This window comes from Amphiura filiformis, chromosome 5 (assembly GCF_039555335.1).
Source record: "Amphiura filiformis chromosome 5, Afil_fr2py, whole genome shotgun sequence".
Taxonomy (NCBI): Eukaryota; Metazoa; Echinodermata; class Ophiuroidea; order Amphilepidida; family Amphiuridae; genus Amphiura; species Amphiura filiformis.
The window spans coordinates 58812016-58838120 of record NC_092632.1 but is presented as its reverse complement, the minus strand read 5'-3'; the positions used below and the strand labels follow the sequence as shown (position 1 = coordinate 58838120).

At 37.0% G+C, this 26105-nt stretch overlaps 1 protein-coding gene across 1 annotated transcript in view; it reads left to right on the top strand.

Moving 5' to 3' along the window:
• Positions 1–26105, top strand: part of LOC140153441 (uncharacterized) — a 60449-nt gene that overhangs the window by 18385 nt on the left and 15959 nt on the right. Inside the window, exon 9 of the mRNA XM_072176194.1 lies at positions 21348–21434. Coding sequence (XP_072032295.1) covers positions 21348–21434 — 87 coding nt within the window. The remainder of the gene's footprint in view (positions 1–21347; positions 21435–26105) is intronic.

The following is a 26105-nucleotide window of genomic DNA, read 5'->3' as shown; positions in this document are numbered from 1 at the left end:
CAATTCATGTGTGAACATACCGTTACTGTCCTATGTTTTTCTTAGCAAATAACAATTTTTGAAGGTATTTTGTTTTATACCGGAAGTGACCCCATAATGACCTTTGACCCCAAATCTGTGTACACCCCATAGACACTGGGTAATAACAATGCATGTGTGCAAGTGGCGTCTCTGTCCCACATAATTTGTGGAAGAAGATGCATTTTAAAGGTATTTCTTTTTATACCGGAAGTGACCCCTTAATGAGCTTTGACCCCAAATAAAAAAAATACCACATATACATTGGGTGACTGTAGATCATATGTGAACATACCGTTACTGTGCTATGTTTTACTTAGCTAATAAAATTTTTTGAAGGTTTTTCGTTTTATACCGGAAGTGACCCCTTAATGACCTTTGACCACAAATTTGTGTACACGACATAGACACTGGGTAATAACAATGCATGTACATAAGTTGTAGGAGAAGATGCATTTTTAGTTGAAATCACGTTTTTGACCTCTGTGACCCCTGCGTGACCTTTAACCCCGCGAGTTTCATGTGACATGTAGGGGCATGGTCAATGATCATTGTGACCAAGTTAGGTCAAAATCGATGTAAGCATGTGAGTGCTAGAGCAAATGTAATGGTTGACAGAAGAAGAAGAAGAAGAAAGAACCTGTAAGAAAAAGACACAGCCGTGACTAACGTCACGGCACGGCTGTGTAAAGATGGATTGTTCCATTCCATGAGCCAGAATGATGAGTGAAATGGAACAATCCATCATTTAATGAACTGTCTAGAATTCATTTTTGAGTAACTATAATATATCGGACAGTGTAATTATTGTTTTTATAGTCTCATTTGATAGTTGCTTATGTGTAGTAATTTGCACATTTATTAGTTGTGGATAAAATCAATTTTCAACCTGAAAATATTTAACCACACATTAACATATAGCAACAGGTGCCTGTAGTAGTTGCCATGGTAATTTAATTAGATACTAACTGTAACAGTGGCTCATGCCCAAATCAATATTCAATACTATAAATGGTTAAACTGAATTTGCCCAAATTAGCAGTCTTTAAAGGTGTGTGACCAAATTCACACTTTACCCCATCAAAATTCAGATTTGATTTTGGTGGCAGGTGAATCCTCATATTTTTTACGTAACTCCAGTAATATTTTAAGCCTGAAATTTGTTTTGTTTAGACTAGAGTCCGAAGTTTACCGTTTTCTAAAATCCATTTTCCGTGTTGTAATCTGTGTTGTAAAATTTGTAAATCCGTGTCATGAATAAAGCTTAAAATGTATAAACAATGATATTAATGTCCTAATAAAGTGTTCAATATAGCGATCAATATGCTCTGATTGGAATATTCTCACGAAAATAGGCCGACTATTTCGATGTTTGGAGGGATATAGGGGGTTCATGTCTTGGTAATATATACCTTTATTTCGTTATTATTAAACAGTATTTTTATGCCTCCACCGCGAGGCATACTGTTTTTGCAATGTCCGAGCTTCCGTGCTTCCGTCCGTCCAGATGCTGTATCTCGGGCATGGATGGGCGGATTGACTTCAGATTTTCAGGATAGGTGGGTCATGGTCAAAAACTCTTTTTTTTGGGTGAGTTTCAAGGTCATATACTGAGGTCAAAGGTCATTTGAGGTCAAATTACTAAAAACTGTCGTATGGGCATGAAACTTGGTAGATTACAGTCAACATTTAGAGCTAGATTTTTGGAAGGTCATTTCGGGGTCATCCGGGGTCACCCAAGGGTCATCTAAGGTCAAATTACTAAATATTGTCTTATGGGCATGAAACTTGGTGGGTACAGTCAACATTTAGAGTCAATTTTTGGAAGGTCATTTTGGGGTCATCCGGGGTCACCCAGGGGTCATCTAAGGTCAAATTGATAAAATTGGTCGTATGGGCATGAAACTTGGTAGGTACAGTCAACATTTAGAGCCAAATTTTTGGAAGGTCATTTCGAGGTCATCTGAGGTCACCCAGGGGTCATCTACGGTCAAATGAATAAAATTGATCGTATGGGCATGAAACTTGGTGGGTACAGTCAACATTTGGAGCCAAATTTTTGGAAGGTCATTTCAGGGTCATCCAAGGTCACCCAGGGGTCATCTGAGTTCAAATTACTAAAAATTGTCATATGGGCATGAAACTTGGTAGGTACAGTCAACATTTAGAGCCAAATTTTTGGATGGTCATTTCGGGGTCATCTAAGGTCAAAATAATAAAATTGGTCGTATGGGCATGAAACTTGGTGGGTACAGTCAACATTTAAAGCCAAATTTTTGGCATGTCATTTTGGAGTCATCCAGGGTCACCCAAGGGTCATCTGAGGTAAAATTACTAAAAATGGATTTGTACACATTTAAATCGCCCCATGGTGGAGGCATCCCATTCGACGCCTTGCGTCGAAAACCGCGACGTTTCTAGTTATCATAAAAATTGACATACACAACTCATGATTGTTTTAAACATTTATTACACAGCGAATTTGCAAATTCTCTGTGTTCTGTCTTTTGCCAATTCTTCTTTCTTTCTTCTTTCTTCTTTCTTTCTGGCAATGTACGCGCTAGCTCCGCAAGGCATTGGCAGATTTCAACCATACTTGACCCAAATGACCATTGGGCTAGTGCAAAACTTGCATTTGACTTTGACCTGGCTGTGACCTTTGACCTAGCTACAATGGTCAAAAACGTGATTTTTTTTGCTTTTTCTTAGCAAAACGTGACATTTTGCGTGATTTGCCACGTTTACAGCACTAGCTCTGCTATGCTTTGACCGATTTTGATCATACTTGGTCACAAACACCACTGACCATGTCCCCACATGTTACATGACATTGAACTCCATTTGACCTTTGACCTGCTCACAATGGCTAAAATGCGATCTGATGGTGACATGCTTAGGTCATGTGACTTGACTTTGGTCGGTGTCTATAGGGTGTTCACAGATAAGGGGTCAAAGGTCATTAAGGGGGTCATTTCCGGTCTGAAAGTTAAAAATATTCAAAAAATCACTGTTTTTACAAATTACATATAGCAGAGTGTTGTCATTAGCACACATGCATTGCTACCAACCAGGGTCTTTAAGGTGTCTACAGTTTTGGGGTCAAAGGTCATTAAGGGGTCGCTTCCGGTCAAAAACCAAAAATCATCAAATATTTTTATTTTTTTTATCTCAAAACGTAACCGCACCAGAGTGACATAAACTTCATACATGCATTAGTGTTACCCGATGTATGCACGGTATTTTTTATTTTTTGGTCAAAGGTCATTTAGACGTCATTTCCGGTTTTAAGCTAAATAACTTCAAGAATTTTATCTCCATAACTAAGCATAGTAGATTTTTTAAAATTAAACTGTAACAATGCATTTTCTCGGTGTAGATGAGGGTTTTTTTATATTGGGGTCAAAGGTCATTAAGGAGGTCAAAGCGTCAAACTTGCAAAAAATGTTTGAAATTGGCCCAATCGAGCTGAAATTCAACAGGAACGATTCTTACGACATTCTAAACATGTTAAAATTATTTATTACCCCAAAGGTCAATGTTTACTTTAGGGTCAAAAGGTCAAAATATGGTTTGCAGATAGCTATTCGCTGTGTACCCAGATTCTATTGACTCTAGTTTCTCTTATCTTTTAACAATTTTTGTCACATCATACAAAAATGTCATTTTCCGTGTTGTACCTCCGATTCTGTGATTTTCTTCCGTAAAACGGAAAACTTCGGACTCTAGTTTAGACAGTATGAACAAAAGCATGGTAGTTTGGTAGGACACCACCCTGGAAGTCTTGTATTGTTCTTTGGGCTACTGTGATATAAAGAGCGAGAAGGAAAAAAGGCAGATAGGAAGAAAGAAAGGAAAGAGAAGGAGAAGAAAGAAAAATTAAAACTTTTTGCACCAATTAAAATTTCACATATTAATAGTGTGAAGAAGAGAGATGGGACAGTCCCCTCAAGTAACAAATAGACTAGATAAAATTTTTAATGTAAATAGTACTAAAATTCTTCAGAACGTAATTTGTACGTTATTGACAGAACAAATTGTTATACTCCAATACTTATGCTGTCAGTAGAATTAAATCCTGCCTATACCTTCTGATAATGCACCCTCACCCCTGTGAGGGTGCTATAAAAAAATTGTTTCAAACACTATAGTTTGAATTACACCACATTTTGCCATAATTCATTCTAGAAACGCTTGCTGTTAGAATAAGAAAAATTTTAATGCTAAATTATTGCACATTCTAGGGAAGCGTGGTTACTGTTTTGAAATAACCGAGTGAGAGGGTTTTCAAGAAAATATTTTTCCTGTCAAAACTGAAGCATCCTCTGTATAAAAGAAAATATGAATATTAACTGCACATCATATATAACTATTCGTGATACCCAATTGTGGCATATTTGAGGTCGTTTATGAGGCAGAGAATTTTATTTCATTTTTATATACGCCAAAATATTTTTTTAATTGAGCAAGAATAAGGATAGAAAAAACGTTAAAAATTCTATGTATAAATAACATTAGACCCGCAAAAGATTACTGTTTCGTTTTTTATGGTATTCTAATCTTTTATTTCCGAAGAAACATTTGGGGTCTAAAATGGAATTTTTATGTAATTGATAAAAACATCGAACGTGTATACAAGAAAAATGGTAGGTACCTCTATAGTATTTTACTGACCATGCTAATGTACTGACACCGTGCGAGCACATGTCAAAATCGATATAATGTATTGTCCATATAAACTCGCATTTATCATTTATTATTGTCGGATTAACAACAATTAAGCGCTATTAATACACATTAATGTTTTTAGGCAAATAAAATTCCAAAATATGGTACGTTTTCTGCTTTTGCTTGTCACGTGGTAGGCCTATATCAGGGCTATGACACTCTATTCACGTGGTTTCTTTTCCAACGCTAAAAGATTACGAATTTTGGTGGTTTGTAAATGAAAAGTGTCCGCACTATCGATTGATTACGTAACTGTTATGAATAATTTATTAGTTTTTCAATGCAATCGCCTCGACCCATTAATACATATTATCTGTATTTATCAAAGTACTTGGAATAGCAATCTGGTGAGTTCACTGAACTACGCCCAAATACTGATGGAGTTTTAATGGCGCTAATCCTCTCCATACACAGATGAACAAATACAATAGGAGAAGGTCAACACATATGACCTCCTATATGACATGTTATATGAGATGTACAACAACCTGAATATCATAAAGATCAGTGTTCGTTTGTGCATATGAACTGCATATTTACAATACTAAATATTACTCGTTATATATTATGTCAAATATTGGTATTATGACAACACGGTATATACATTGTATATAAAACGACTAATAGATCCTACTATCATGGCGTCAGGTCATTGGTTCATCATATCCCGTATGTTTCTTAAAATTCATTCATATTTGAGACAAATTTCTGTGCCCATTTTATAGGCGTACAGGTGGATCCGTTTTTTTTTTGTCATTTTCATTTCTTTTGATGAAAGAATTAAGGTTTTCCACTGCACGGAGGCCACTATGTGATACTAATTTAATGCAATTTGTAAATGAATGCGGATTCCCGGTTGTTGTTTTTCCACAGTGTGACAACTGTCCACCCATCCAGACAACATCATCACACAATAAAACGCCTGTATTTGTACGAAGAGTAAATATTAAACTGAACTTTGCCTTGGAACATTGTGTAAGACGGTGTAAGATTTTGTGGGCGCCCTCAACATTATTATCCTCTTTGTATCCGTAAATGACATGGCATAGACTGTGTGAATTCTATGAAGACTACTTATACATGGGGTCATATCCATGGACACAAGTAACGATAATTGTAACACGATCCGCGACTGTATTTAGGGAGGCTAACCACTAATAATTAATAATGCCGGGTAGGGCCTACTCCTGGGCTGACTCGTGTGGGCAAGGACGCTTAGGACGTTGACCAAATGAGTCTCAAATTTCACCGGGGAGGGGGGAGGGCACTCAAGTTTGATAATGTAGGCCTATACGCATGTGTGGCCAACTTTTTTAAACACCCCCCTAAAACGAGTTTTACCCTACCAGCAAATTTAGGATCAATAGGCCTAAGCTAACTTAATACACTAAAGGAAGTTTTGGATGAGAAAACGGACATTTTGATGAGAAACGGCCAAAATGGTGAGAATTTAAATTTTCTCATTCTTTTGGATGAGAAACTTCCTGGTGTGTTTGTCAATCATTATTGTCTTATTAAAATCCGGGACTTTGGTTGACCTGTGCTAGACTCCAGCACATGTTAATGACGCAAAGATAGTTGTGGTAACACCATGGTCGCAGAGACCTGCAAAAAAAGCTCAAAAACAGATAGTAATGAAACCAGTTTTTATTTTCCTTGCTCTAGCGAGTTCACAGAGAAGGTGTTTCTAGTACAATGCAGCGTCGGACTCTAGCTGAGAGCGTAGCCTGAGTCCAAACGGACTCAAAGAAGGGCTCTCCATACACAAATGAACAAACACAAAGGAAAGTAGTCTCCTCCGTGACCAGCTTGATTTGGATGGAGCGAAACCAAATTGGCTGTAGAGGAGACGGGTAATTTTGCCATGCAAATGAGGTGAGTGCCCTCTCAAGAATAACTACTCTCTGGCCATACTATCTACTATTCTTGATGATACACCCTCACTCTGTGAGGGCGCCAAAAACTTTTTTCAAAATATCATATATCAATAAATTTAAATTGTAATGATAGAAGACATGAAAACTGTTATAGATGGAATTTTGATTATATATTCAATGGTGTTTTTATTATGACTGGCACTGCACAAATCAATTCTTTTCAATTACATACATACATACATACATAAAGGGGATGCTAGTATCACAAAATCCTCCTTTAATTGTTTAAGAACCAATTAAACTACCCAAGCTAATAGCTATAATACAATCCAAAATTACTGAAACTGTCTCATATCCCTGCTGTCACAAAGTTGCTGTCATAGCCTAGAAGTCATCAACAGAGGGCAGCATGCATGTTTCTCAGCAAATCTGTTCAGAAATGATTGTATATTCATTTCATAAGCAGGATTTCATGTGGGTGTGTGGCATCACCAGTGATTGGTATGCATAAATATGACTGCCATAGGACCTGGGGGGGGGGGTACTCAGTACAAATGACCATACGGGGACGTGCCGCAAACATGGGTAGCTTTTTCAGCCTTCTGGTATATCAATGACCTCTTTTTCAAAGCCTATTTTGGTATATGTGAATGGGTCCTTTTTTCAAAATTTTCTCAATTTTTTCAGAAACAGCCCAATTTTTCCTTAATCTAGCCAAAATTTTCCCAAAATTTTGGGAAAATTTGTAAAACTAAGACAATTTTGGGTAAATTCGGCCAAAATTTTGACTTTTGGTATATCAATGGGTCCAAATTTCTTGAAAATTGGTATATTTATGGGTCTACTTCCAAAATCTCAGCGGCACGTCCCTAACAAAACCAAACTTGAGTACCCCCCCGGGCATAGGACATGATATATAGCCCAAGTAAAATAAATTGCCTGTACTTTCTCAAAATTTGGTAACTAGGGGACGCACAGCGATATTTCATCTATTGACCACGTACCAAATTATTATTTCTCTGCTGGACTCGAACCCAAGACTGTATTGTACCTTTTTTCAAGGTTGTACCAAGCACGGCCAGAGCATGTTCAAGAGACAATACCAGGCAGTTATCATGAGGGCTACCATGAGTTCATAAGAATCGCTCTAGGAACTTTAGAGTTTAACTGATGCCACAAGGAAGATGGAAGATGCCATATGCATGTATGAGTGCATTGTACTTGAAAAATTCTCAACAAAACTCGAAAAATATTGTAAAATTCATCATAATATTGGCCTTTGGTGAAAATTTTATCAAAATAGCCCGTCGGAAATTGCTTGAATCTTATCAAATATCAACCCATTTATGTTTTTTACAATACAGTATGTATTTTTGGGAATATGAGAGTTGTGAAATGATCTTCTACACGCCGGGTTTTGTTTTGAAATTTTTGGTACGGATAGTTTTTTGTAGTTCAGTTGCTCGGGATGTTTCGGTAAAGCCTCAAAATATCGCCAAACATATCCAGATATCAAGAGATGGCGTTATTTTTGGGTAGGAAAATATCGCTGGGGCGGGGGGGCAACGTGTTCTACCACTAGGGGAGCGTCCGAATTGACCAATTTAGCATCAATTCTTCGTCCCTCCAAGCGATGAAAGTTAAAATTTCTGTGCGCTTTGTGCGCATTTCAGTACAAGTATCCATTTAGATCAATTTAAGATTGAAATTCAACTTGATTATAACCAAAATTAATTTGTGGTATTTGTGCAAATTTTCTCGCGCTCCGTGCGCAATTGTTTAAATAATGGGGGGGTTACAAATTTTGGATCTAAACTAACGGGGCCTTTCGATCTTCATACATACAAACACACACAACATTTCCCTATTTATAGTAAGATTCCCTGACCTGACTTCCACTCCTATTAAAAACTTCATTTTGTTATAAAGGGGCTGTGAAACTGCAATAACTATGAGCTTCCCCCTCCCCCGGGGGTAAAATTTCCAAACGGCTTGCCAAAATTTGCTTGCCACCCCTCTTGGCCCGCCAAAATTTGCTTGCCACCCCCTCTGCCCACCAAAAAATCTTTGCCCCCTCTTAACACATGCCAACTTTTTTGGATCCCAACTTGCAAAGCTTAGGGAGTGTTCATAAATACTTTGTTGGGGGGGGTTGGAAAAATTTTTGGGTCCTAAAAAGGGGGGATCAAAAAATATTCAGTCCTTAATGGGGGGATCAAAAAATTTGAGGGTTAAATTCCGGGGTAAAATGTACGAGAAGGCATGTACATTCCAAAGTATTCAATTTTGTAATCTCAATCTCAAGCTGTACTATATTTCACCAGTTTTGCTTCAATATGGCAAATGCTTTGTGCGCATTTGTACCATAAGCTTATTTTGTCAGCAAAAGGTGCTGCATTCATTGGACTTCAAGAAATGTCTCCAACCCCAATGTCAAAAAGAAATCTATGCCACTGTTAATGATGTATATTTTTGGTTTCTTTTTAGGACATGAAGGGGGGATCAAAAAATTTTGACGTCCACGGTTCCAACTGTTCCAACCCCCCACCAAAGTATTTATGAACACTCCCTTAAATGGTCTAGATACATGTTGCGACCACAGCGAGCAGGAAAATTTAAAGCCATATTGTAACATTTCCATAAGAAACAGAATTGTATATTGTTAGTTTTCACTGTCAGATATGCCCTCTTTTAATTTGGGCTCAAACAGATGAAGCAATGCAAAGAAAATCGCTATTTAATCTCCGTCAAACGTGAGTTGTGTCAGTTCTTTTGATATGTCACAACTGCCCGGACACAATGTACGTACTGTGTAATGCACAACATGTGTACGCATTCAATTGCTCCCCCTCTCGGATTGCCAAAATTGCTTCCCCCCCCCCATCAGTTTGCCAAAAATTTCTTGCCCACCCAAATTTTACTCTCTCACCAGGACTCAAAATTATTGCACAGCCCATATTGAGCTATAATTTTGATTGAACATGTATACTGTAACTATTAAAAAAATTAATTAAATTGAAAAGAGTTGATAATAGAAACACCATAGAATACATAATCAAAATTCCATTGACAGTTTTCATGTCATGTAATTGTAATCAGAATCATTCAAACTCACACCACTCCACGCCATACATATATTCTCCCAGTCACATTTCCCCAATATGAAATTTAAAAAAAAGTTAAATTTTAATATTACTATTAAAGTTTGGCAGAGGCGGGGTTCGAACTCACGGCGCCACCACGCCGCTTTGGATATGCTCTATGAGCCTAGCGCCTTAGACCACTCGTCCACTTGTCTTGATGGAATCCATTTGAAACTTATTTGAAGATATAATCGCAACTTCAATATAGGCAGAGAGTAGTTATTCTTGAGAGGGCACTCACCTCATTTGCATGGCAAAATTACCCGTCTCCTCTGCAGCCAATTTGGTTTCGCTCCATCGAAATCAAGCTGGTCACGGAGGAGACTACTTTCCTTTGTGTTTGTTCATTTGTGTATGGAGAGCCCTTCTTGGAGTCCGTTTGGACTCAGGCTACGCCTCAGCTAGAGTCCGACGCTGCATTGTACAAGAAACACCTTCTCTGTGAACTCGCTAAAGAAAAAAAAAAAAAAACTGGTTTCATTACTATCTGTTTTTGAGCTTTTTTGCAGGTCTCATGACCATGGTGTTACCACAACTGTCTTTAAGCGCCATTAACATGTGCTGGAGTCTAGCACAGGTCAACCAAAGTCCCGGATTTTAATAAGACAATAATGATTGACACACACCAGGAAGTTTCTCATCCAAAAGAATGAGAAAATTTAAATTCTCACCATTTTGGCCGTTTCTCATCAAAATGTCCGTTTTCTCATCCAAAACTTCCTTTAGTGTATTAAGTTAGGCCTATTGATCCTAAATTTGCTGGTAGGGTAAAACTCGCTTTAGGGGGGGTTTAAATAAGTTGGCCACACATGCGTATAGGCCTACATTATCATACTTGATGAGTGCCCCTCCCCCCTCCCCGGTGAAATTTGAGACTCATTTGGTCACCGTCCCTATTAAAGCGCCCTTAACCCCACACGAGTCGCCCAGGAGTAGGCCCTACCCGCATTATTAATTATTAGTGGTTAGCCTCCTAAATACAGTCGCAGATCGTGTTGTCAATTATCGTTACTTGTGTCCATGGATATGACCCCATGTATAAGTAGTCTTCATAGAATTCACACAGTCTATGCCATGTCATTTACGGATACAAAGAGGATAATAATGTTGAGGGCGCCCACAAAATCTTACACCGTCTTACACAATGTTCCAAGGCAAAGTTCAGTTTAATATTTACTCATCGTGACAAATACAGACGTTTTATTATGTGATGATGTTGTCTGGATGGGTGGACAGTTGTCACACTGTGGAAAAACAACAACCGGGAATCCGCATTCATTTACAAATAGCATTAAATTAGTATCACATAGTGGCCTCCGTGCAGTGGAAAACCTTAATTCTTTCATCAAAAGAAATGAAAATGACAAAAAAACCGGATCCACCTGTACGCCTATAAAATGGGCACAGAAATTTGTCTCAAATATGAATGAATTTTAAGAAACATACGGGATATGATGAACCAATGACCTGACGCCATGATAGTAGGATCTATTAGTCGTTTTATATACAATGTATATACCGTGTTGTCATAATACCAATATTTGACATAATATATAACGAGTAATATTTAGTATTGTAAATATGCAGTTCATATGCACAAACGAACACTGATCTTTATGATATTCAGGTTGTTGTACATCTCATATAACATGTCATATAGGAGGTCATATGTGTTGACCTTCTCCTATTGTATTTGTTCATCTGTGTATGGAGAGGATTAGCGCCATTAAAACTCCATCAGTATTTGGGCGTAGTTCAGTGAACTCACCAGATTGCTATTCCAAGTACTTTGATAAATACAGATAATATGTATTAATGGGTCGAGGCGATTGCATTGAAAAACTAATAAATTATTCATAACAGTTACGTAATCAATCGATAGTGCGGACACTTTTCATTTACAAACCACCAAAATTCGTAATCTTTTAGCGTTGGAAAAGAAACCACGTGAATAGAGTGTCATAGCCCTGGTATGGCCAAGGATTCTGGAGTACTAATATACTACAGGATAAGCCACTCGTTTGTGCAAATGAAGTCAGTCATTCAGCCTATGCGCCTTCATGCATGTGATGGCATGCATGTGTAGATGCATGTGATGGCATGCATGTGTAGGAGTGTATTTTCTGTGAAAGAGATGATGCATGTTTACGTCATCGTTTCCAACAAAATTAAATGGCGAAAAACGGCGAACAATTGGTCGTTTCTTTTTGCGGTGCACATCCCTGGAGTTGACATGGATTGCCTCAGGTACCAGTTGAGCGAGGGACAGAGCATATCAAACGCACAGCACGATTTTGCAGCTTCTGCAGTCTTATTTCTTTCACCTTGTGTGATACCATAGAGGATTGCATTGCCATAATCAAGTCGGGACAGTATGAGAGAACGAACAGCATGGTGACAGGTATCCTGGTCAATGAATTTACGGATGCGGTAAAGATTACGAAGATGGAAATTGATGGACTTTGAGAGAGGGTGGTAATGTGGTCACGCATAGGCATAGGCAATTACGCCTAATATAGGTTTTTTTAAATAGTTATAGTATACAATCAAAATTATAGCTCTTAACAAAATAAAGTTTTTAATAGGAGTGGAAGGTCTGGTCAGGGAATTCAAATAATAAATAGGAATGGAATGTGGAATTGTGTGAGAACACGATCACATGACTCATGGCGATTATGGTTTTCTGCAGCCCCACTCAACACAAAGTGAATGTTCTTCAATAAGACCTTTGCCAGGGGTGGAATTTCATAAAGTGCCACAGGAGTCCAAGTTGATTCTCACAAGAGAGTTTTGCGAGAGTCCATGGATTCCCGTAAATGGATTCTCGTTGTACAATCTTGCAGGAGTCCAAAAGGTATTATATGTAGGCCTATGTAAAATGCATTCAAACAAACAAACTAACAAATAAACTAACAAAGTTAAGTTTTTAATGTCATCATACTCTCACTTCCATATATGTCATTGCATCTTTGGCGACTTTTCCTTTATATTTTGCAGGCTTTGAGTTTTAAGGCGTGTTGATTTTAAACGTAAATTCGCTGAGTCGATCATTTCCAGCGCGAGTCCACGTGACTCTCGCAATAGGACTTTTACGGGAGTCTCTGCGAGAGTCGACTCTCGGACTCCCGCCGAAATTCCACCCCTGCTTTGCACAGATTTTTCATTAAATTTACCCCTGTATAAAAATTTCATGCAAAATTGAGACAAACTTGGAATAAGAATGTTTGGGAGATAAAAATAAAATGTGTATTACAATCGGACAACCCACTTTAAATGCTAATAAGTTTGTTTAATATTTTTATGAATTGAAACCATGCAATCCAATGTATTATAGCATGTCCAATGGCAGTCATATTTAACAAAATGCATGTCAATCTCATAGTGATGCCACACCCACAAAAATCCCACCCTGTTCATGAATATTCATGTCCTAGGTGGACCCAACTGTACATGAACAACATACATGTATTACACATCATTTCTGAACAGACTTGTTGAGAAACATGCATGCTGCCCTCTGTTGATGACTTCTAGGCTGTGCAGCAACTTTGGTTTTGTATTAATAGCTTGGGTAGTTTGGTTTAATTTATAGTTCTAAGTGCAATTATGTTTGAATTTTATGTAAATGTTTGTTGTTTGTAACTGATGTGATATTGCTTGATTGCACCCTCTCCCATCTCAGCCACAGTTTTTACTATTTTGAAGGCAGACAAATCATGAAAAAACAGTGGATACTTTACCCGTCAATTGTGCTAAATATCCCATGTTGCCAACAGGTCCGTGAGACTTGGCCTCAGTTCGACAGGGCTCTGGGATGGGTTTTTTTTTACTATTCTGTCTTTGTTATGATGGTTTTGACTGGGAAATAACCTGCAACTAGGGCAGTGAGAAAGAATATTAGAAGGAGTCTACAAAACACATACAGAACTATACATTGTTGAGAGTAAGACATAAAAATTGGTTGGAATCAGCCATTTTCTTTGGTTATTTCCTCAGAACCATGAAGATGGGGAGTTATCTGCTATTATCAAGGATGTAAATCTTCAGGAAATTTCCTGATTTCAGGAAATTTTGCTTGGATCATCCCTGTACAAAGTATAGGGAAATACACATTTTCAGGAAATGATAAAGCAGTTTCAGGAATGGAGTATGAAAAAAAATCTGAATGTCTGAAATAAATGGAGATGCTAAAAAAAAAGAACGAAATAAAAAACACCATCCCAGAGCCCGTCGCCTCAAACCCCCGCTCGAACCAAGGCTATGTAAGGTCCTCCAGGAATGAAAGGTAGGAGGGAAGGTACAGGGCAGAGTCTGTATAGGCCTACAAAATAACCAGGATGATAGACTTGATTTAGGGCTCATATTGAAATTCCCTTACACAGGAAGGTGTGCGCCAGCCTGCAGCTTTCCTGTGCTAGCCTTCTTTTGTTAAAAGCCTGGGCAGGGTGTATCACTGATGCATAGAATCCATCCGTTATATGACCGAGCTTTCCTGAGGCGCGCGCTTAGCGAGGGGAATCCTGCCTTCTTTCTGTGTGAAAACGTGGTAGGGTATTTCAATATGAGCCCTTAGCTGGATTGTAGTTTATTTTATATCCTCCATGGACTTCCATCAAAATGTTCCATATCAGTTAAAGTCATTAATAGTAGATTTCTTTGGCATGAGAAATAAACAAGACAGCCTTTTCAATGGTACTGTTAACAAGAATACACAATCTCAACAAGTCAACACAGGCAGGCCTGGAAAAAACAGGCAATTCGGCAATTTCCTTGCTGGGAAATTTGGTCATTTTGAGGGAAATTTTGCTTCTCTGGATAAAGAAATACATAAGAAATGGAGCGAAATAAACATATTTTCTAGGCCTGAGCATAGGGTCATCATGTGAAATATTAATTGCATTATGACTTACAATATTAACATCAGAAAGTGAGAAAGTGTATTTATTGGTGATGAAATTAATGAACGCAAACAAATAGGCCTACAACTTTAGCGTATGTATGTAATTCTGTAAGCATATATTGTATAGAATCAATGGTTTGGCTGAATGGATTCCACTGACGTGTTTGATTTACAAAAATGAATGGCAACAAACTTTCCAAAACCGTACAAGGGGGGTATCCAAAAGTTTTTGAAATCACCCAGAAGTGAAGGAGCTATGTTGATGTACTTTATGGTCCAAAAATGGTGTCATACGATACATACCCCCTTGTATATGTAGTATATCCATGAATATTTTCACTTGAACCATTCCATATATACATGTAGGCATGGACATAATGAGTTATTTACATACAACAGATTATGTGTATAGGAAACCCATTTTTGTCCAGCTCACGTACATGTAGGTTTCATTATCGTTGAAAAATAGGACTTTTTTTTTTCTGAAGTGAGCAGACAAATAATGATCATACTGCAGTGAAAATTTCCCAGGGGGGCCACTCAAGTATGATAGTGTACGCATGTGTGACCAAATTTTTTTGAAACACCCCTAAACGAGTTTTACCCTACCAGCAAATTTAGCCCCTTAATAAGGTAATTTAAATTTATCCCCTAGTTTTTGGCTAGTAAAAATGAAAAAAAAATGTACCCTTTTTGGACTTGTAATTACCAAAAATTTGAAAAGGTACCCTAAACAAGTTGTTCAGTTTAGTGAAAACTACCCTTATTCTTGAAAATTAGTGTTTTTTAGACCCTAAATGCGTCACACGCGTAACTTGCCTTGCCTAAAAAACACCCCTTTTTACTTGTTTTTTGGTCACGCATGCATACAGACCATTTATGTGAGTGCTCCTCCGGGGAAATTTGCCTCAATTTTTCTTGAATTTTTACTTTTTGCATGATTGTAACTAAAATACCACATGAAAGACTAAGCCTGAAGTTTTTAATCAGAGTTCGCCGATCGAGTACTTGCTAACACGTCTCGTTAATTTCAACTTGTGTAATTGTATCATTGAATCAGTGGCGTATAAATTGTGTGCATATTGCTATTCGTCGTATGTCATATAATGTACGTCCCAGCTGTGTGATGCTCCATGCAATAATAATACATGTGATCAGTGAAAACTTTTAAATTGGAAACTATTCTTTATGCAAATCATACATCATAACTTAACTAAGGTATAACTACTACTATAATTGATTTGCCAAATCCTTTCTTCAAATTAAGGGTACTACTAAACCGTCCAGCGCGTATTATTTTGCACAAGGCGAGGTCCGATGCACATGATTGATGTCGCACGCATACTACGCGAGAACTATGTTTAAAAAGGATTTTAAAACATTATACATTACATCTTTTCCCTAACTACTCTGTTGGGTCTAACAGAAATTTGAATTATACAGGTAGCAACAGGGAAAGTAACATTTTGAAACCATATTAAGTTGTGGTAGGTGCAAGTTTTTGTGGGATGATTCAGATCTAATTATATTATGAAGAAATGCAGGAAACATCATAACTTTTAAAATCAGATTTATGAGAAATACTGAAATAACAAAAAAGAGTGAAACAGGGGTTTTGATAAGGCCATCCTGATATTGTATTTGAAGAATGCGTTTAATACTAGGGATTTATCATAAGCTAACAAAAAAGATCAAAATGGAATTTAAATATTTTGAGAAAGATGCATGGACAAAGAATATTTCTCTTGGTGAATGTGACTTTACATCGCTATTCTCAGCAGAATTGTATACGCTATTAGCTTAGCTTATGAATCTCAGTTGTCATAATATGAAAGCTTAATTTTGTCTTTCCCAAAATAACCTTTCATGCTAATGTTAATAATGTTCACGCACTCATGAAATACCAAAATGTTATGTAAATCTGCTTTGATGAAAATAAACATGAATTTGACAAATTAATTTTGAAAAAGTAGGAGCAATCATATTTGTATTCATCGTATGACAAGTGCCGTAGATTTGCATGCGAGCAGTTGTTGCATATATATGTGTATGGTTTATCCAGTGTAGATTTGCCTGATCCATGGTTAATACTAGCATTGCATCCAAAGTCCGATTAAAATATTGTTTTTTCTCCCCAGCGCAAACACGCGCAATTGACAAACGTGCCAACATTAAATATGCTCTGCTGTTGTCCAATCTTGACTTTTTAAAAAGACGGTCAAATACAGACCAATTCTTGGGAGGGACAGAGAGTGTGTGTTGTGTGTTATAAGATACAAGAAAATGTACTTTGTATGATAACATGTACATTAGCAAATTGATCAAATGTACATATAACTATAAGAGTATTTGATGATACAATGTTCAATTTACTCGGGGCTAGTCCTTGGTGTAATTGCATGTATACATACAAGAGATGATGCATCTGTTTAGGAGTTGGATCGTTTATTCCCATACAGTCGGACAGTAGTAGTATTTGAATTGCTTGTGTCAAGTCCATAGTCTCTGTACTATACACATGTTGATAACTACCAGGGTACATTTTGTGTCAATGTTTTACTAAAATTTCTATATGCATTTAGTCTGGGACATGTGTAATAATGCCATTGGGGTTGGGTAAATTGGCTTTCAAGCTTGTTCATGTATACACTACCTGTTGTTTTGTCATGCTGCCCTCTAGAGGCCATGCTGAACAAAACTGAAGTATTTGTCAGAAAAAAGGCAGCAGGGGGGAAAGTTAAGAAAGTTATGAAAATCTTATGGGATGGAATCAAAGTAATTCTGGCAGTATGTAGATTTTATGAATGAAATAAGAGTTTAACCCAAAGTTGTAGAGAGGAGAAGAATTTTAGTTTCCTATCAAGTACATAAATTGTACATAAAACAAACGTATATGATGAAACCTGAAAAGTTAATATTCTTTTGACTTCCTGAGTGTCTAATAATGAACATTTGCTTTCCTGCTCCCTTGTGTCATAATTTTCCAGGGTTTGTTTGTTTTTTGTTTGTTTGTTTGTTTTCTATTAATGTTCAGTTCAGTACTAAATAAAATAAAACATCAACAAAAAAGAACACAATAGCTAATGATCCCAGTAGGGTTTCCAAATTTGGCAGCATTGCATTAACAACAAATGAGTAACAGACTTAAGCATTGAATTGAAACATTTCTCAATAGATTTTTCCCATTTATGGGATCATTCATAGTACATAAAAAAGGTTAACGATAAGCCTATCAATATATCCAACTTCCGTGTGTCGTGATTATACCATTGTGGCAAGTTATGTTTCATTTTCATTCATATTGCCTCCAGTACGGTGGAATTCGTGGAAAAGTTGGATAAGAAAAGATTAGATCCTTGTACTAACCTTTGAAAGGAATGCATTTCGATTCAAACATGATTCAAACAACATCAAAACATAGTTTTTAACTTGAAATTCTTTGTAGTTTGCAAACCCAACAGAAATTAAGGCAACAGGAAGGGTTCTATAAATAACTTGTAATCATTTAATGACACAATACAATAATTAGATGCCGTTTTATCACAGGTACTTGTGATCAAAACCCACTTCCCACATAAAAATGTCATCTTTTGTGCGTAAAAAGTGTTTTGTTTGCGAGAAAAACTGGTCAAAGGAGTCATCTTTTGAGTGGTCAGCTAAATACTGAGTCTTGGTAACCTCTATCATGGCCTACTAGGAATGGCCGAGGAAGTGGGTGAACTCCATCAATAATAATTGTGATGAATGATCGGAAGGATTTCAATTAAAATATCAAGACATATTAAATGTTTGTCTAACGTAAGATTTCCGAGAATCTGCAAGACTTGTAATTAATAGTATCCAAGCCACATATATGAGGGTTAGAAGACTTGTTTGATCCCACTCATGAACAGGGTCATGTACCCACCGTAACAGGCCGAGGCGGAGCAGGGAGGTGCCGGTCAACCACAAGGGCACTTGAAACGTGGAAATGGTGGTTGCCCAATGCTTAAATCTCAACATTTTAGTGGTATTGTCATAGCTACAAAGCTAGAGGGTCAATATTTTGGGCCATGGTGACCGCTAGGACGTTCCAGGGAAAAGGTGGCTTGTGATTATTGCCATTGTCAACAATCATACTAGCTTGGCATTTTATGTTGCAAAGAATGATTCTGTATGATAATGCTTCATAACACTTTGTGGTCATGAGGTTTGATAAGAAAATATGTGGTACTGATTTCTTGAAAACCTCTAACTACACAAGTTTATTAATGACGGAGCATGATAGTTGTAACTTTACTGTAGTCACCATCATCTCTGTTTATTACAATGTACCGTTTCATGACGCAAAGCTTGTTGAATTATAAACATAATAAAGAAAGAAATGGCATATTTCTGTTTGAAGGTAAACTCAATTGTGAGGGAAATTGAAGTAGTGTGCGACCTCCACAAAGTTTTTTTTTTTTGCAATTTGGGGAACTTCCTTGACTAACCATTTCTGCTCACTTCCCCCTGTCTATTTCGATCTACCTTCTGTCTCATCTATTTCTCGGTTTCAATCTTACTAATTCTCTTCTCCTCATTCATTCTCACTCATACTCTTGTCTCTCTCCAGTTCCTCCTCTTGCTCTTCTCTCTTCTGTCAATCTCTCTATTCTAGGGGTGTGATTTTCGGGTAATTTTGTGCCCGGGTACCAGGCGCATTTTTCCGGCGGGTAGCAGGTTACCCGAAAAAGATTTTTTTTTAGGTCAACCATGAATGATCCTAGCATTTAGGTCTAGGTCCAGAGACACTACAAAACCGAAAAAATAAATAACTTAAAAAAAAAATAAAAAAATTCCTGGGACTCACTCACACCCTTATTCTGTCATGTTTTCTCTCGCCCCTCTTTTTTCTGTGTCTTTCCCTCCCTCTATCGCTTTCATTCACTCTCCTTTCTCTTTCTCTCATCTCTCATTTCCAATACTACTCTTTCCCATCTTTTCCCATACAGATGGTACCACTACGCAAATATTTACCTCATTTTTTTCCGCTCTAACCCATCCACTCTTACTATATTCTGCCAGCCTGGCCAATTGTCAGAAATGCGTGTAATTATCATACCTTCCGCTTATGCAAGTCTGTGGATTCGCTTGTTCGCAGTAGAGATGGATGCATGGTGGCACTTGGCAGGATTTAAAACCAAGCTGGCTTATTTTAATTTTAATAAGTACCACACTTGATTTGGTAACCTCATTTTATGTAAAATTGTGTGTTCCACATAGCCCAACCTGTGGGGCCCAGTTTTTTTTTACATAACATATTTAGAATGATTTGAGATGAAAAGGAAATGAGAATGAATCCCAGATTAATTTGAATAAAAATCACTAAAAGACTCCATTCTGTCCCCGGTGTAAACATACCGGTATGTCTGTATTTTGTTTTTATGGGCTTCAAACAAAGTAATGTTATGATAGGATTTGATTGAAAATGACACAGATAATATTCATAAAGTTGCTAATTAGGTTGTCTAAATAGGCAATGTAAAGGGTAGACAAAACAAGACTTCATTTTTGAGTTGATTCTGGTCTAGATTTGGCGCAAGTAATTTGAATAAGTAGTTTGCCTTACCAACACATTATCTGAGAAGTAGGCCCTGTAAATTGAGTCCATACAGGTTTCTTTTTGAAAACTTTTATTTGAGGACACAATTTGTGTATAAAGGTATTTTTGTGTAGGGAGTAATTTTGCTCATAGAAGATATCTTACCCTTCCCAGAATCCTTTGCAACATGATACATCACCTCATTTCATCAAATGACCCTCCCATTACTTTGCACAGGTTCCCTTTGATTTCATTTTGAGAATTGACTGACTAAACAGGGTCGATGATATAAAGTCAAGAAATAAACATATTCTGCAAGATCTGGATGTGCTCTGTTCATTGAAGAATAATTATTTTTCACTATCGATCCATGTTGCACTTGATAGCAAATCAGTATACTACAGAAGATTGAAATGAGAGAAATGCATTATGGGAAGTACAAAATATCTTCTCTGATTTTTGCTGGTAGGGTTCTCCCTAATTTTTTTCCAGGATACCAATCCTCATGGACCTGTTGTGTTGGGAGCATGAAATATAAAGATGTATTCACAGGAGCATCCGGAAATTTCAAGCCTAAGAGGCTGATAGCTTACCCAGAAGGTTGAGTGGCAAAAACTTGCCCAAACATGCCAAATAGGCTGATTGTTCATGTTTTTTGTGAAATCTGTGCACAAATGTGTGGGGGGGGGGGAGGGGGAGCTTTTAAGTCCCAATGCTACCACTTAGGCCTGGTGTATAATTGGGTAAAACTCATAACGTGATGGTTGTTTTACAACTGTAGCACAGTCAGTGTGTTTGTTACTCTTGTTTCACTAGCACGGCAGTGCTTACTGAGAATGAAGTATGCTGGGCAACTTGCAACAAAATTGGAAAGCATAAGGCCAGAAAATAGACTAACCCTTCATAATATTAATAAAGTAATATGTTATTTATTTAAGTGTACTATGGAATAAACTGTTACAACTCATTTTAACTATACTTTTTACTATACTAATCAGTGCTGTAGTCATATGAAGTTAACTTAAAGTTGAGATCATTCCAGAAAAGATTTTTACAGACATTTATTTTACCACTTCCTAACTTAGTTTTATACATTTTTTCTTTTTGTCTTTCTTCTACAGTGTAAGAAGTTGGAGAGAGAGATCATTGAACTGCACAGGAGCAATGAAGGACTTGCAGTGAGAAGTGATAATGACAAATCATTACGGGTAATTGAATTCTATAATATTATTTTTTACACTACAAAGACAAAACAATTACTCAATTGATGATCGCTGTTATCTGTTGAAATGAAATGATGGGAGAAAGAATGCACAAAAAAAGCTATTAAGGTGACCTTGTTGTGTTTAGTGATTCAAAAGCAACTAGCACTAGACCAAAAGACTCATAAGCACACTTGTTGCAAAAACACTTGAGTTGTACAGTATGGCCCTCTTAAAACCAATGCTCAAGTGTGGCCACGAATGCTTGGGCCTTCGTTATGCAGAGCACTTGGCTTACCGTACAAGTAGAAAGAGCCTCGTAGTTGTCGACTATTGAACGGATGAACAAAAGCACTTTTGCCACATGGAGAAAAGAGCATTGGTTGCAATGAGTGGGCTTCAACAACGATTTACTAACATGGGCCGTGTGCATAATTAACATTCACAATAGGTACAGTGTTACCAGTTATACCTGAGACTTTGTGTCTAGGGAGAACTTGTCATTGTATCATACAATATTGCACACCAGAAGTTGAGGTGTTTTTGTGAGTTAAGTGTCTTTCTTGTGACAGTGAAAGAGGAATTAAAACTTGAATGTTTGTTGATTGGAGGGATGAGAAAAGAAAAGTCAAAAGTCGGGCGCAAATATGATCCCCATATGTTCCGTGGGTCCAGCTACTACACATTTGCATGTATTATACATAGTTTGAATCATAATACAACACATAAATAATTTATGAGAGAAAAGTATCATAACTGTTGGTTTTAGTGTTTGCTTTTTGAAAGCTTATGTAGGTGTTGGTTGGTTTTGTAGACTTATCTTTGATAAGTTGCACTCTTGTTTCTCTCAGAATAGTTGACATATTGTTGTGATACTACATAGAGATTTCCCCATGAATAGTTGAATATAAACACAGCTAAACAAAAATCCCTTTAAAAAGGGATGTGCTGGGACATGGTTGTTCACAATGAGTAACTTTATATTTCTTTTTATAAAAAAAAAGTCAAAATAATTTGAAGTGCAAAGATTCGGTTGGTTCGAACCTCAAAATCAAGCACTTTTTGCCAGATACTGATGATTCAGTTGGATTCCTTACATCAGTTCCATTCTAATTCTTATACTTTTATGCTCTTTATGTTGTTACTCCTCCTCAGGTTTACGTTCTCTAACTTAAAGCCCAATACAATAAAAAGCTGCCCTTTCTTGACTCGGTGGTAGCGTCATTTGACTTCCAGGTTTCTTCCGTGATATTTTCATTGTCTCTGCATCTGACATTGTTACTTTCACTTGGTTTTAAATGTTTTCTAAGATTAAATAAATTTTGTATGCACAAAACCAGAAATTTACTCACGATTGACGGTTTCGTCTATCATGGTCGATAGACATCTTCAGAATGATGATGGTAGATCCTCACCACTTCCGGTTTGCCGGATCCTGACTGTAGATGGTGTTTCAGCCAGGAGAGGATCGTATATGTGACTTAAGTAGTGGGCCCCCTCGTCTCTATTCTAAGATGTTTCATACCCTTTCGTCCCTGCTGAAGTGAAAAGATGATGGGTTTGGCATGCTTTGCATTTGTGTGTTAGTTTGTAAAGAGAATAACCACACTACATGTGATTACAGACCCCAGAAAAATGCTTTTTAAGGGTGTGATCCTGTGATTCAAAATTTCAAATCAAAGACTTGGCTCCACCTACAGTTTACTCTTCTGTAGTAACTCAAGTTGAATCTGACATGTACATATTTAAATATATTTCTGAAGAAATGTTGAAAATGTGCACAAGCATGTAACGACTAACAAAACTACGATCATGGAAATATGTCTTTGGACAGGTTAAGACCATGCACTGAAATCAATCCCCTTCCCCCATTGCAATGTTGATTGGGGTCTTATTATCAGGTTCCGTGTTGGAGTGTGCAACATTGATTGGTGGGGGAAGGAGAGGGATATAACTTACAGAAGGGTTAAAGCTACACATAGAACATTATAGATGGAAACAAGGGGTAAAAATACTCAAATTGACCACGCGTCCCAAAACATTTTTTCCATGATTGTAGCTTCCAGCATGAAAATGTTGGTTCAAATTTTGCTAAATATATTCAAATAGTTGAGAAATCCATGAAAATATATACAGACTTAGTCGCCAAAATATTTTTACCAATTTCCAATTAAAAAGCAAGTGATACATACTTCTTAGGCAATTTGGCATCCCATTTAAACTTTAAAAGCATACTCACACCAATTTTGGGACAATTTTTATCTCCCATTTCCAAGTATTCTTCAGGTTTTCTTACTTGCATTTTATACAGCTTATTTGTAAGTGCATTGTCAACACTTGTTTTCTACCGATTCTCAAAGAAATACAAAACATCATCAATGTATGATATTGATGATAATAAGATTGACAAGTGCAAACTCATCTTTATCTATTCCCTAGGCTGACCAGATTCACTGCATGCATCCTCATCATTCATTGTATCGCTAAGTAGATCTTCTCTCCGTACTTGATTAAGTTTTCGAACCAGGGAAATTAAAATATGCAGAGATTGACTGTGTAAAGTATCTTTGCAGTGGCTAGCAACTGATTATTTAATTGCCACCTTGGTTAATATTGACATCTTAAAGATACATGTGTTTACTCACTTTAGCCTCTACTATGCATCCACATGGCGATTCATTATTTCAGAGTTTTCAAGTTATACTCGATGCTTTCAATAAAAAAATACATATTTTCCATTTATCCAACAACTATATACCACAAAATTAGGTAAAATCAATAGCAATTTGCTTAAAAACTTAATAGCAATTTATACAAAACTTAATTAATAGAACTTTTAGTTCTTGAAGAAGAGTGCATTAACAACTTATTATAGTGTACCGATCAAGTTAATGCTGCATTTCACTATGAATTTACATTGACAAAGCTAGCGCACACTATCTCACCTTGTCTACTTGAAAATGTTAATTTTCCATACTTAATGTAGACCATAATGGAGAATTGTAGATGATAAGTGTTTGCTATGCTCTGTGTGTATTCATATATGATGCTTTGGACTAAACCAACGTTTCAACAAGTTTGCAAATAATTTTATCTACTAATATATCACTGAGCTTTTTCCTCATTAAAGTCGAAGACAGATTATTAAGCACTTACTGTTCCAATGGATTGATGCAAATCAAATTTTCAAATAAAACCTTTAGCTTTGCACCAAAACGAATAAAAAGTACTTAACTCCAGTGGCTCTATTAAGGACCTTATTAATTCATTCTAGCTTCATAATTATTATCACTAATGAATCCATTTAAAACAATTAAAAAGATCTGGAGAAGTGGAAAGTAGGGGAAAAATATAAAAGATGAACCGGTAATTTAACAAATGTGGCCTTTCTCTTCCAAATCATTGAGCTTTACTTTCCCTTTCAATAATGCAATTAAATGGTTGGTTAGTTACTCTGTGAAGCTTGGTACATACATGCTGGAGGATTAGCGTTTTAAAATGCTTCTTGAGCTAGAATAAGTGTGACAGGCCCTCAAGTGTTCTTACCCTATAGCTCAGGACTTAACTCTTATTTTTTCTCTAGTTCCATTTTTTAAGGGTTTGTTTGTATTGCTTTTAAGCCACATAACACAAACAAACATGAAGTAACTATAAGATAAGAGGATCTCCTTTCCACTCTCTCTCAAAAGGGAACAAAAATCTTCATTTCTTGGGTGGTTTTTATTTCTTTTCAATTTCAATCCGTTCAAAGGTGTAAGTAATCTTACAAGTGAATCAAAACAAGAAAGTATTTTTCACTCATTCTCCATTCATCTGAGATTTGTTAAATTGTTGTAATCCTCCTTAGGGCTAAATCTTTAACACCAGATTGAAATTTGTCAAAAATGAGGGATTTCTTTCTTTCATTATGTTGAAGAGGTTGTAATGATGAAGTGAGTGGTTGATCTGTCACTTTTGTCCACTTGAATTTCTCTTTCTTACAAATTGCAGGTGTCTGATATGAATGGGTAACCTAAAGTACCAATCTGTGTAAATCACATATGCCTGAGGGAAGGGGGAAAAGAACCTGTTGTGAATGGGATGAGTGGATGGATGGGTGGTGGATTGGGTTGGGAGGATGAGCTTGTCTTTTCATGGGGTATCGCTTATTGGGATGTTACAAGTGGCACCCATTTCATCAATTAAGTGGGTTTTATGTAGTAATGGGTTCAGTATTGTTGGATGATTATGCAGGTGTAGAGCCTGGAGGTTTGACTGTAAACCTGGGTGTTCTTGCTGTATTTAGCAAGGAGTGGGGTTTCAGGATAAAGTCTTGATGTTTACATTGTTTACAGATTCACTTGTTATATCTGAGAATATGCCTAATTGAAAAACATGTTGTTGTTGTTGCTGTTGCTGCTGCTGCTGCTGCTGCTGCTGCTGCTGCTGCTGCTGCTGCTGCTGCTGTTGTTGTTGTTGTTGTTGTTGTTGTTGTTGTTGTTGTTGTTGTTGTTGTTGCTGTTGCTGTTGCTGCTGCTGCTGTTTTGTGTGTGTGTATGTTTTGTTTTTGTTTCCTTGATTGATTGTTTGCTTGTTTTGTTTTTGATTTTGGTCTTTGCGATTGTTTTTTCGTTGGTATTGTTTGGTAACTACTTGAATTGGTTATGATCAACACAGGCGGCGGATGGCATGATCGAG